At 47.1% G+C, this 13,929-nt stretch overlaps 1 protein-coding gene across 3 annotated transcripts in view; it reads right to left on the bottom strand.

The window, feature by feature from the left end:
• LOC119399800 (uncharacterized) overlaps positions 1-13,786 on the bottom strand; it is a 43,898-nt gene extending 30,112 nt beyond the window's left edge. For all 3 annotated transcript variants that reach the window (XR_007416923.1, XR_007416924.1, XM_037666645.2), the window contains exons 1-3: positions 13,529-13,786; positions 5,333-5,426; positions 1,987-2,302 (exon numbers count right to left, since the gene is read on the bottom strand). Coding sequence is in view for 1 of the 3 variants with exons in the window: in XM_037666645.2 (XP_037522573.1) it covers positions 1,987-2,302; positions 5,333-5,426; positions 13,529-13,686 (568 nt within the window). In the remaining 2 variants the exon portion in view is untranslated. The remainder of the gene's footprint in view (positions 1-1,986; positions 2,303-5,332; positions 5,427-13,528) is intronic.
• Between the last annotated feature and the right edge of the window lie 143 nt (positions 13,787-13,929).

Below are 13,929 nucleotides of genomic sequence, written 5' to 3'. Positions count from 1 at the left end.
TGCCCTCGCCCTTCGTAACGACCTCGTCGCTCCCTCCCGAGCGGCGTACCTCCTTTGAGAACCGCACTCGCTACCCCGTTTGTCAGAAATATTTTCCCGCAACCGCATTATAAACGGTATTTCATCTTGGGGGACTGCACAATAAGCGGTATGCGTATACATGCGGTTCTATGGGAGGGTAAACGGGAGTTGAAAAAGACCGCATTATAACCGGTCCTGCACTATATGCGGTTACCTTATAAGTGGTCTGCACTGTACGCCAGCAGCCGTTGGTCGCGTCAGTAGCAGCTGGACCCTAGAGGGCAGCATTTTGCCAACGTGACGTTGCCATGCCATGCGCGCACACTACGTCGGAGTATATTAGCGCCTTGAGTTTTCAGTATATGGGCAAAAAGCTGGCCACTACTGCAGATGCTTACGAAGCTTGTGTGCCCACTTACTAGATGAAATGACGTCAGCTCAAACATAGGCATAATCCTTATAAATCGTTGAACTAATCATGCACCAGCCCACAAGCTAACCTTGACGTTTTCATGCAGTCAAGGTTGTGTGTGTGGTAAGCTTCACTTTGTGAGAACGCATTTCACATTGCACATAGGAAGTGCAAAACGGACCTAGGGCTTTGCCCAATTATAAAATTTCTAGCACACATTTTAATAAAGCACAACAATACTCAAAATTCTGCCAGATTTACTAGCATACTGATTGCATCCCCTAATTTTGTAATAAATATTGGATTTTTTCCTCTCCCATGTAATAACGATTGCATGGCGAACCTAATGTTGAAGTGAGTGGCAAGGCGATGGCAGATTCCAATTTTGTGAGGCAGCCAGCATGGCTCACACTATGACCTTGTTTTACGCCTTTTTTGCTGGACAGCAGCATGCAGGTTGCACATCTGCCAAGGTTACTGAGTATGCCTTCAGGCAGAGCAATCACACTGCCAAGAATAAGCAATGAACTTAACACTGCCTCGCACTGTTCCTCTTGACATTATATGCGCTGTTTCTCAAAATGGGTCACATACAACAAGAAGAACCTGCGGCCATGCAGAGCGGTGCAAGAACGAATGCCGACGCAGCGTCTCTAGTCTCCGCAAAGTGGCACCTGGGCAACACCTGCGTTGCCTCAAGTAGTGCACAACTCGACAGACACAGGGCTTTGATTTGCTGTCACTAAATTGTCGACGTTGTATCGGATTGAACAGCATGATAGGACTTTTTTGGCCCAGCGTAGTCACTTGCCCGTGTTATCTTAGTGATGAGTACCTCCTGTCTATGACTGTGTGATCACACCAACTTCTTAAAACAGGCTGTGATGCATTGCTGTGAATGATGTAATGAACTTGTGCACCAATGCTGCCAGAGGCAGCATTGGTGCACATGGCATAGCAGCAGCCAATCGGATGTCTTCATACATAGTGAATTTTGTTAGAGCTCTCATTTTCCTATGGTATCACTGGAGGTGAGGAGTGATGCAACAGAAACATGGAACTGTGGTGGGGAAGCCAAGAGGTGGCTTGGGAATTTCATTGCTTCAACGAGATTTTGAGCACCAACTTCGCCATCTGTGCTGACTGAACCACTGGGCACAGTGCATCTACAGCTCAATCGTTATGATGCAAGGTAGGTTTGTCAGTCATCTCCATCTTGGACAGTGAATTACCACACTCTCAAATACTTGCACACTCCACTGCAGCGGTGGTCAAGTGGTTAGGGCATCCACCTCCAATGCAGAATGTACTTGGTTCGATTTCCAGAGCTGCCATGCACCCACAGGTTTTTCTAATAGAGAGATATCCTGGCCTGGTGCTCGGTATTGTGGGTACTCATACCTCGAAAAGGTGGCCTCTCGTTTCCACTCTTTTCTTTCACTTCCCTACCTCCTTTTCCCAACAATGCTGTACTGTGCCTCCTTAAGGGCTGAAAATTAAAGTGTCTTACCTCAAGCTACTGCTATTACTACGCACCGCAACCGCAAACTGACCTTTCTGTGCAAGCTGCTCGGTGCAGGTCTTGATGCGCTCAGCGTAGTTGAGGTACTCGGCCAGGGTGTAATCTGTGGCCTCGACGCCCGGCGTGCTCAGCATGCTCTCGTCAGCCATGTAGGGTGCTTGCTCAGGGAAAGCCGCAGCCAGGATGGCTGATGCCGTGGCCGGTCCGATGCCCTTCAGGTTGGTCAGCGCTGTGATGGCGCCCGACAGGTTGGGCAGCTTGCGGAACGCCTTCTTGCTCGTCGACTTCACGGCCAGCTCTGTGTTGATGCGCACCAGGTCCAACAGTTGCGGCCGATACTTGCCCCTCTGCAAAAAAGATGGGGGACGTTGAATTTTGGAGAGCAGCCGAGGTAAGAGCACTGTACGGTTCACCCCGGTCGCCATGGCGAAAAGTGCGCCAGGTGACTGATAGTGTCACGTGGTTGTGACGGTGACAAAAGAAAACGCAGCTGGTAGAGATGAAACACCTTATTGGGCAAACTTGTGCCCAGTAAAGCAAGCAACATTCAAAGTGCAGCAAAAGTGGCAAGCAGAGACATCAGTCGTTGGTAATCTGATCAGCGGTAAGGCGCATCGGCACTTATACATGTGGCATCGAAGATTCCAGCCTTATTATTGGTGGGCGCGTTAATTCCAGAATAAACTCTACTGTTCACATTGCGTGCTCACGCTTATCAGAACAATCTAAAACAATCGGAAATGTGCGACATTCCGGCGTGGAGCGCACAATGCAGTGGTTACACGTGTAACGGGTCAGTTACATAAAAATAGAAGAAGCGCAGGTGGCAATAGCGTCCTTGACTAGCCATGCAAATGCATTTAAATCAAGGACGTCGTTTGTTAGCAACAGCACCACAGAATGCCACAAAACCTGGAATGACACTTAAACAAAAGCATCGGTGCTTAAAAAAAGCCTCAGGCTATCACGAAAACATCATTCCCCGTTTTTACGATATTCTGGGACACAGTTTAATATGAAGGGATGCTTATCAACTCGAACCAATCTCAGTTTTCAATGAAGACGCTATGACATTCTTGCATTACAAGGCTGTCACTAGAAGGAAGCTAGAATTAGTACTTTCAGGTTGCTGTAGTGTATTCATGCATACATGCCTACACGAGAACATCAAAATTCAATAAGATCCCGTCAACACGACAGTGCTTCACACACACAGGGGTCTGGATAACGTCATAGTATGGGCCAACATTAAAGGGACATTGAAGTTGTGGGAATTCAGGCGTCCGCGCCAGTGGCTCGACACCATCTTCCCTTGGAAAATTCTTGTGTCCCTCTCCTCTCGACCGGACGGGTGGCAGCTAGTCATAAATCGCTGTCACTTTGCTGCCACCCCGCCCTCGAAGGTTAAACATGGTGTCCCATTGGCCCAGTTTTGGCGGGATTTGGACCTTGCTCGCGCTCGCCTGGAAGCGGCGGGCACGCGACCAGGTTCGGGGGAGACCACTTGGGAACCTCGAAGGGTGCGTACGCGTTTTGGCCGCTCCGGCCGGCGGCGATCCTTTGTTCTTCGCCGCCAACCGGCGGTTACGTCGTTTTGTCGGGGCTCCGGCCTCAGCGGGCGCGCGCTACCCTCCGCGGTCTCGAAGTCCCGAGGCAGCGCCTCGCGATCGTGCACCGTATGTTCCTTTTAAGTGTTGCTATGTCTGTTCTGTTTTCTTCTGCTCTGGGGTGCGAGATCGCGGGAGCGCTGGCCGAAGGGTAGGTCGGCTCTCCAAACCTGCTTCTTTCTTTGTTTGTTCGTTTTGTGGGTGTGCCATTCGCGGCCACATTTGGTAACAATTGTATTAGCTGATTGGTGTCCTGTGTAACTATCTTACGTGCGATTGGTTGTAACGAATTATTGTTCTCTTGTACTAAAGTCCCGGCAATAAACCACTAATTTGGAGAGTGTCGCCTAGGGTCTCCCTCGCTGCGCGCGACGGCTCGCCGTCCCTTCGCGGTGACGGGCAGAGTTCTCGCGCGCAGCAGTTCGAACGGTACACGGGCCCGGGACGAACGAGGACGCGGCAGCCTGCATGAAGCTCCCAGTGCACGAACCCGCGGTGGTGATAGGCATGACGACACCACAAAGTGGAACACTAGATAAACTTGGACCGATTAACTATTCCTAAGAATTCTAGTGTCGTTAATTTTGCAGTCACATGTAAATTCGTAGAAGAGAGAAAGTAAGTCGAAGTTCCTTCTCTGAATTTCGTGCCGAAATTTGAGCACCTGGGTGTTCTGTGATGTCACAGATTACAAAGTATTTTTTCATATTTTCACCTCGTTGGCTCCAAAAGTGTTCCTGAAACTTGGTATATTAAGTCTGGGTCCCTTAGGACACAATGCAATATATTTTTACCAATAAAGAATAATGCAGGCCCTAGCAGACACCGTCATGATTTACAATGTCATAGCATCGCCACCTTTACTTCTGTTTTGCCCATTTTCTCGACTGCCAAGCGTGTTCTGCAGGAAAGAGTGGTTCTTTTGGCATTGTGAAAGGGTGGTTCACTAATATGAGAAAAATTGCTTTTCTTTTTTTGTATCCCTTCAAAGAAAACAAAAAAAGACCCTAGGCATTCTAACTGAACGAGCTTTTCCTTCACGTGGCAGCTTCCACTAGTTACCAGGGGCGCTATCTTAATAATAATTTTTTGGGTTTAACGTCTCAAAACAATGATATGATTATGAGGGACACTGTAGTGGAGGGCTCTGCAAATTTTGACCGCCTGGGGTTCTTTGACGTGCACCTGAATCGAAGTACACGGGCCTCAAACAATTTTTGCCTCCATCTAAAATGTGGCCGGGATTCCGTCCTGTGACCCTCGGGTCAGCAGTCGAGCCCTGTAGCCGCTTGGCCACCATGGTGGGTGGCGCTATCTTGTACAAGTTCTGTAATAGAGAGTGTTCATCCTCAAGGCTCGCGTGTATGTCCCCCATTCGTGACGCTCACGCAAGCCTTGATCGATTGCATTCAGTGAGGACAAACATTCTATGATGGAACGCGTACGAGATTGTGCACCGGTCATGGCTTACCATGGCAGCAGCCACCGATGTTAACAAGTTTCCTGCTGCAGTTCGATTCTGCTTTTTTTACTTTACTGGTGCTATGACAGCAAGAAATCATCGTTGAACAAACAGCAATATAAATATTGGACATAATTACTAACGCAAAGGGGACATGGACGAGAAGAAAGAACACAGGATGGAACCGAGTGTTCTTTGTTCTCATTCTCTTTGTACTAGTAATTATGTCCCATTTTGTTAGATGCCAACTAGCCTGACTGGGAACCTTACAATGAATTCATAAATGCTCTCAGGTGCACCCAACTCACCATTAGTTTCCACTTCATTATTTTAACAAGCTCTTCATGAACGAGATGCTTGTCTTTGCGTGCCTGTATGGTCTTGGGAAGCTGCTCCTGGTACCTGCACAGAAGTGAAGAAAAATATCAAAATTAACACTTCTGCTACTGTCCACAGGAATGACTATGCAAACATACTGCACAAAAGCAACCTGTATGACGACACAAAGGAACAGACAGGCCATGGAGACACAGCAGTCAGGGTGGCCTGTGGGCAAGTTTTGACCAGCTGGGGTTCAGTATTTATTTATTTATTTATACAAGTACCTCGCAGGTGCTGTGGGAACACTGAGTGAGTGCGGGAGGGTACATTTTGTTTTGTTTTACAGAGAGCGGCCAAAGCAAACGAAAAGTGAAAAATAAATATCACACTTATACGTACGTGAAGTCTTGGTTGCACAAATTGAAACGGAAAATAAAAACATTACACAATTGAAGTGTTAATACAAAAGCATGAAATACAACTGATGAACTTTTGATTGAATGAAAGCTAGAAAGAAAGTATGGATAAAGTGCCACACAATGATTAGGACGACGTATACGGATTAAGAATCTGAGACGAGATGCAGTGCATATATAAGATGCCCAATTCTACTGCTCAAAAGGCAGCGTTTCAAGCAGCTTCCTAAAGATCTTGGTATCTAGAATGTTAGCTATAGAACTGTAGAAGTGAATATCTGGGTTGGTTGGTGAAAAATTGTAGGAAAGCGAGTGTCACTGGGGCCGATGTTTTGACAAGAGGACTTGTCTTCACCAAAGCAGCAACTAACAAGTCTGCGTGTTGAAAACTTTGGCTCCGGCGACATTTCCCTGTTCAATGATTTTTTTTTTTTTCACTTTAAGCCGCCATTGTCCCCTGAAATTCCGTCTTGTTTGGGTGAGTCGATATATGTTATCTACGGTACAAAAAGCACCACAAACAACACAGCAAACAGAGAAAGACAGGAGGAGTGATTTCCCATCTGTGACACCTTCATCTGTGTGTTATGTATTTTCAGCCGTTTTCGCCTTAAGGCAAAAGCCTTAGACGATTCATCAAACACGAAAATTGACCGGCGTCTTGCGTCAACACAAATGATGAAAAAAAAAAAAAACCCATCATCACGTGATGACATCATCATGATGACACCTAGTGGGACGTCACATGATGCCGTCACCACATGACATCATTGCTTGGTCAAAGGTGGGCTGATCTCAGAGACAATGAAAAACAAGGTGAGGTGCAGAAAACTTAGAATGCCTCCGATCCTGGAGGCATTGCAAAACCACATTAGTAGCAGAAACATTTCAGAGCGGGTCATATACGTCGACTGAGAAGAAAAAGATGGCTTTCGCCTACAAGTAGACTGAGGCAGGTGCATAAGGGACCCTGTGAGTTTTTTTATTTTGTAACGTGTATGCAGCCCAATCCACTGTCAAAAGGAGCAGATAGCCATTCACAAGAGCAACTAAGCAGTGCTTGTGCCACTGTCGGCAAGAAACCCCTGATATAATCAATAGTACATTTACTTTGGGTCCTTGCCCATATTGCAGCGATAATCAAGGGCAGAAAAAAAGTAATTTTTCCCTTTTATCAGCAGACCAGACTGTATGCTTTGGATTGTGTAACGCAACTTTCTGCCCAACCCACAACCCAGCCTGTGATACCCAGTGCTTGGGCTCAGATACCCTACAAAGTGCAGCTCTAAGCATTTAATTTAATCTGCATTTGTGCTATTAGTTCTTTTGAAGAACTGAAGGCAACCAGAGGGAGGCCAGTTTTTTTTCATTGGTTGGTGCTTGATAAAGAACATATTTGCCACAGATAAGACGCACAAGGAAAGAAAGGCACAGTGTCGATGACAGAGGCGGCATATACTACCAAGTTTCCATGCATCTTTCATGCAAATAAGTCTTTTAGTTTTGCACGCAACTTTTTAACTTAAGTTAGAGGCTTAACAGCCATAATTTGCAAATCGACCAATAAAAACATAACCAGCCACGCACTTCCTTGTTTAACCTACAACTTGAAAAAAAGGCACTGAGGGAATACAGCTGCACAATGACAAAATGGAAAGCGAGAAAGAAAGGAGAAGAGCTACAATGCATGCATTCTATAACAAATTTGCACAATGCGTTTTTTTAAAGACAAAGCGGCGGAAAATACACAAACAGCGAAATCCCAGCCGGCTATCTTTCATAACGAGAATCGCAGCTGCAGCAGACAGCTGCTTCGAAGAAGCGTTGCGAAACGACTCATAGGTCAGGTGTGGTTTCAGCTTATACCGTTCACAAAAGGTTCCCACGCATGAGCCACCCTCAACAAAAATGAGAAAAAAAAAGGAGCAAAGAATAATAAAGAACAATGGAAAAGTGCTTGTGGTATTGCAAACACACACACACAGTACACTTATTACACAACACAGGCACGTAAACTTTTCATTCAGATGATTACATAATCGTATAAAGCACTGAACCTTTTTTTTTGTAGCTATTGTTGAACGAGCAAATGCCAAAGCGGGGGTCTTTGAAATGAAGCTTTCAATCACGTTATCACAACTAAACTAACCTCACAATTCTTTATTTTTTGCTGTTTATGAACTGCTCATACATACGGTACTGTACAAAATGCGACAAATGCAGTCACGCAAATGCGTTTACTGATTAAACACTCTTATGCACTTGCACTATAATGTTGACATTATAAATGAATTTGGAGGAAATCACAAATGAGTGAGATTATTCCCAATATCAGTGTGTGCGGTGAGTTAACCATAAAAACATAAAGGAACACTAACGGCCAACACGGACTGTTAAAATACCATTCCAGAAGCCTTACAATGCACGTTCCGCGACGAGAAAAGCCTCCGTTGAAGAGAAAACTGCGCTTTAAGGGTTCGAAGGGATACCAGAAACCATGGTGACAACAACACGGATGTGGCATTTCCTCTTACTTGGACTCAGAGGGAGCTTTACAATCTTTAAAAGCCTGCACAGCATTACACAATAGCGCTAGAGTTGGCAACTAGTGGCATTGGAAAAGATGCAATACAGGCATACACTGTATGTTACATATGAAACAAGCTGTAAGCGTAAAGCACTCAACTGCTCTAATGAATGTTTGATTAGTGCGTGGCACAACAGAACCACAGAGGCCGATACAAAAAGGTACAATATGCTGTTTCACCACATCCAAGCCAAACATTAACCTTTCTAGCTCGGCGTTTTGTTAATAAGAGAAAAATTTACGTCACAGGTAGCTGAAAAAAAAAAAAACTGAACGACAAGAGAGCAACGAAAGCCTCCGTGATCCGGTCTATGTGCCACATCGCCTACGCAACTGCACCTAACCTAAACCGCTCCATCAGAGTGGTCTACTTCATATTGGTGGGAGACTTTGCACAAGCAAGAGGAAAGTGCAAGCGCAACACGTTCCAAAAGAAAGATGATACGACGTACTTGTCTCTGTGTACATTACTACCCATAGAGATAGACTACGAGCAACAAAGATTCCTAGCGAAAGCAATAACTTGACTCTGTTGGCTTTGAAGACACTCCTCGTGAAACACACACACACACACCTCGTTCAGGCGCAATGTTCATTTATGTGAACGCAGCTTGTTTTTACCAGTTCTTTCAACTAGTGGCCAAGTAAGGACCAGACACATAATGCATAGCATGATCGAACCTTCTGCATCATCACTGTGTCTTTACTTAGCCTCAATGTGCTGTGCATGCCTGTAGTCAATGACTTTCGTGAAGGCACTACAATGTTCAACATGCTGCGTTGCAGGAGCGACGCCAAAGTAGTACTTTTCTTTTCTCAAAATGAATGCAACCAACAACAAATCGCAAATGCATTCTGATTCAGAGCCTGAGATTTCATTCTTTTCATGCAAAAAAGAAGGATGAAAGACTGCAGCATAAATAGGTATTTAATTACGATTAATTACTGAATCTCGCACAGAACAACATATTACTTCCTTTTCTTCTTTAAATTATAATGTTGAGCGCCATAGAATAACGTTGCATACATCTGACACATTTGCAGACAGTGCATCGTAATTCATGCCTGAAGGGACATATGTACAGACGGGTCCACTGTTAAAGGGAACACTTGCGATCCATGTATGTCCAGATTTCGCTCTCCGACAACCACATTGTGGCTTAGATTTGCGTAACACTACTGGTGGTTGACAGTTCTGAACCCCTATGACAGACTATTAACATGCACGAACAATCCTTCCACATGCACTAGCCGTTAGGGGGCCAACAAAATGAAAGGTGTTCATTCGAGTGTTCCCTTTAACAGTGGACCCGTACTGTACATATTGAATCTTCCAAACCCGATCACTTATAATTTTTACGCAAGACTCTACTTAGATGCAATCTGCATGAGAGTGTCAGAAACATAATCTGAGCCTGCCCTGACATTTTGAAGGGGCCAAACAACACTTATGAATGTGAAGCAGTGGGAGATGGTGCTCAAGTAGCCACAAGCTGATGCTGCCATTGTACTCATCACTTCTGTATCACCATCTGCCAACAGACATGGATTCCGAACCATATACAATCCAACAACTTTGGTGCGAAACGATCTGATGGAAAACAACAATGGTCTGGACAGTTTTCAGCCTTGTAAGCCATTATAAAGAGGCATCTCGCAATGAATCAGCCAGTAAAGAAATAATCTATGAATCAACTTTCACATCTTTGTTATAACACTGCACGCCTGTGAGCTCTGTTGCGTGAAATTTTAAGCACAAACGAGGACACATTTGAGCCTGACGGTGGCACTGACAATATTCCTACTGTGACGAAAAGTACCAACAGTGCACTTGCATTCATACTGTCCTAAAATTACAACTGTAACAAAAGACAGGAGGCAAGCACATGCAAATGTGACATAAGGAAAGGTCTGGCCTTGACTGCAGTAGCAGCTGAAATCAACAGTCTGAGTTGGACAAATTTATTACCTGTACGGTTTAACATCCCGAAACGCTGTGTTCTGTAGGAGCGTGCAGCGAAGAGCTGAATTACGACCACCATAATTTTCATACGGCATATAACTAAACACAACAAATGAGAGAGAAAGTTTGAATGTAGTATGAATTTTTGAAAAATGCCTGTTACAGCATCGATGGCTTTTTCCTTATCGTGCAAGCGTTCAAGGAAGTTATGCAATAAGCATCTATGTTTCACAACTCACGTGTTTCCAGTTTCAATTAATAATAGACGCAGCAATCGAACTTCCGACAATCTGTTTAGGTGGCAAGTTGAAGGGGTACTGACACCAGTTCTTGAAGTTGACTTTACTCCTTCGTACAACAGAAGACAGCTCTGAGCAAGTGCATGTGGCTCAGGAAATGCTTATATTTTATTTTGAAGTCAATTCGTGCATGACGCACCTACTGACATCAACACTAGAACGACATCTGGCTACAGATCAATTCTGGTGGCTTTCACGCACCGGTATCGCTAGTTGTGATGGCGTCAGATACTTGTAACATGAAACATGGATGCTTGTGCTTCACCAATGGATCAGCCATGGAAACATCACATAACTTGTGTGAGCCCGTTTATCTTTTCAAAACATACGTGATTAATTTTTTAGGGCACACCACACTTACCAGTACATTTTCTAGACTCTTGAGGGCTTGGCGCTTCATTTGACACACACATACACAAAAATGACAAGTGATAACTTTTGTGTCTGTATAATAAAAGAGAAGTCAACCTGTATCACAAAGACCACTAATACATCGAACATTGCTTGACATTTTTCAAAGTCATCAAATTGCACTTGTAATGCCTGCTGCTGCAGTCCTTTTCATAACCCCAAGAGAAATTAAACTGACAACCTGTAAGCTCCTTTCCCGAGCGATCAAAAAGCAATATTTAATGCGAATACAAGCTGAAGAGGGTTTTCCTCAATAAATAAATAAAAAAAGAAAAGGCGCATTCCTCCACCGGGCTCGATTTTGTAACGATCCGTTCGTTAGCGCTCTGAAAACGATCGCATCGATTTTTTCCTCACTTTCGCAGACAGCGCTCAAGAAAGAAAAAAAAAAATGTCCATCATCAGCGGGAAAGAGCAAATCCGGCATTTTTTTTAAGGCTTAGCACGGCGCTGACGTGCCTCTTGTTTTTCCTCGCGGGCGCACGAAAAAATTCGCGCGATGGCGAGCGAATTTTTTCGCGCGCGCGCGGTGGTTAAAGAAAAAAAAAGCTATGCAGCGCGCGATCAGTGGACAGGAATGAACGAGATTAAGAGGCACGTCGGGAGAGAAAATGAAAATGCGTGACGTAAAAAGAGAGAGGGTGAGTCGAGTCGTTGAAGTAGGAGAGAGAGAAAAAGAGCGCGCGGACTCGTTTGAAATCGCTCTTTATCCGCCGACCTAGCAGCGCGCCGCCGGGTTCCCGCTCAAAGAGCCCGACCGGCGAATATGAGAGGAAAAAGCAATAAAAAAGAGAGAAAAAAAAGCCGCCGCGTCTCCATCGAACCAACCAGCCGGCCGGCCCCGAAGCGAAAAACCTCTCTCCCTCACTACCGGCGCGGTTTCAGCTGCCGCCGGATGTCGAAAAAAAACTTTCCACCCAACAACACAAATGTCGAAAGCACCGGCAGCAGCAAGATCGAGCGGTAGGGAAAAAGAACCTCCAGGCCGGCAAAGCCGGCTCGGTCCCCGCGCTAGCTAGCCTCGGCTTTCGGAGGACAGGCGGCGCCCTCTCTACCGAGTGCGTTCGCTCCGAGCCGGTCGCTAGCGCTGTTTTCCACGTTCTTCGCGCACGGCACCGTGCAGCCGCCGCTGCGCTGCGACTTTGTTGCTTCGGTTTTTCTCTTTTATCTCCCCCTTCTTTTTCCTCGTCACAAGCACGGTCTCTCCCTCGCCGCCACGGTCACCGCACGCAGTCGCCGACAAAAACCACCCTCGCCTTCTTTACCCTCCCTCCCGCTGGCACGGCTATCGCACGTCCTCCACACGCCAGCCGGGTAGCTGCACGAAACACCGGCCGTGCGAGCTGCCAGCCGTGCCGAGAACGTTCCGAGCCAGCAGAAACGACAGCGAGAGAGAAACACAGAGGAGGAGGAGAGACGCTGCTGGCTCTTTCGTGACGCACGGCCATTTTTGTTTGTTTATTTCGCTGGCCGCATTTTTTCTTTCCTTTTCTCGCGTTCCCGCCGGCGTTCGGGGGAAGCAGCTCTCCCCTTCGCCGGTTCGTTTTTATATTTTTTTTCTTCTCCTGCACTTCCCTCCTCGATCTTTCTTTCCCTGCGGCGGCGGCCCCGTGAACCCAGCGTTTCCTACCTCCTACTGCTTGCTAGGCCTAACGCAGCCCCGAATCGATGTGCCGTGCAGCACGCACGCAAGGCACGGAGGGTATCGGCGGCAAGTACTCCTCCGTGGCCCGTTTCCTCTCCCTCCTCGACAAACGCCACCCACGTATTTCCTTCTCGCCCTCGCGGGATGTCGGACGCGAGCTGGCAGAAAAAAAAAAAAGCGTAGCCTACAATGCCGCAAGCAAATACAACGCGAAGCGAAGGGTAGCGCGCGGGGATTGCGCCCCAAAACAAAAGCGGGCTGAGACGTTCGGAAGCGATTGGTGGAAAGGAAGTGTCGACGACGTCGAAGACGGCGGGGGCGAGGGGGAAAGGAACGAGGGGGGGGGGGGGCGAACAGGGCAATCCGTCCGCACACTTGAACGAAACAAAACGCGCAGAGCGCCCGCTTGGTAAGAAAAAAAAAATGATGAAAGCGGAGCGCCGCGCGTTGGGCAAGAGGCTGTTCGCCGCACGCGACGAACGGGCCAGCAGTAGTAGAGACGGTTTTCGCGCGAGCAGTGGGTTCGGAACGGCGTTCGCTCGCCCCGCTGTCAAAAGCCGCGGCGTACAGAGGCCGTGCGTGCGAGAGATCGCGGGGCGTCCGCTTCGCTCGCTTCGGTGGAAGAGAACACGGCGGATGGACGCTGCGTTTCAGGCACGGCAAAGCGCAACACACGTATTACAATCTAGAGCACAGCACTAAAACATCGCCGGACACTACATGCCGGCTCGCGACAACACGCGTTCGCCCGTTTTTTTTCGCCGACAAAGAAAGAGATTCTGTGCCCCGAACGGCCTTGGGTGCTGGCACTCTTTTTTTCCCGCACCATCGCGACGAATAAAAAAAGTTTTTTTCCACTTGCCAGGCGTCGAGCTTGATGAGTTCCTCGGGGCCTCCCTTCTTGGTGCGCAGTGCGGCTTTCTGTTTGAGCACTTCTTTGTACAGGGACAGCACGTAACTCCACTGACTCGGCGTCGCCTTCGTGAAGAAAGTTAAAGTCGTGTCGCTCGGCTCGGCCATGGTGTGTAGCTTGAACACGTACACTTCTCTTGTGACTTGGCTGCGGCCTTTCCGGGAACAATGAGGCAGGCTCGATTTTCCCGGCCCAACGACAGATGGCGCCACCCTACCATTGTGGCGCGTTCCGTCGGCCGCTGCCTCGCACGACGTCGCTTCTTCTGCAGCTCGAGAAGCGCGCTGCGTGCTTCTCATGTTAATGACGTCACATGACGTAACTTGGATTCGTGCGTCTCCTGAAGTGAG

The sequence above is a fragment of the Rhipicephalus sanguineus genome, chromosome 7 (genome assembly GCF_013339695.2).
Source record: "Rhipicephalus sanguineus isolate Rsan-2018 chromosome 7, BIME_Rsan_1.4, whole genome shotgun sequence".
Classification (NCBI taxonomy): Eukaryota; Metazoa; Arthropoda; class Arachnida; order Ixodida; family Ixodidae; genus Rhipicephalus; species Rhipicephalus sanguineus.
This window is presented reverse-complemented; position numbering and strand designations above follow the sequence as displayed.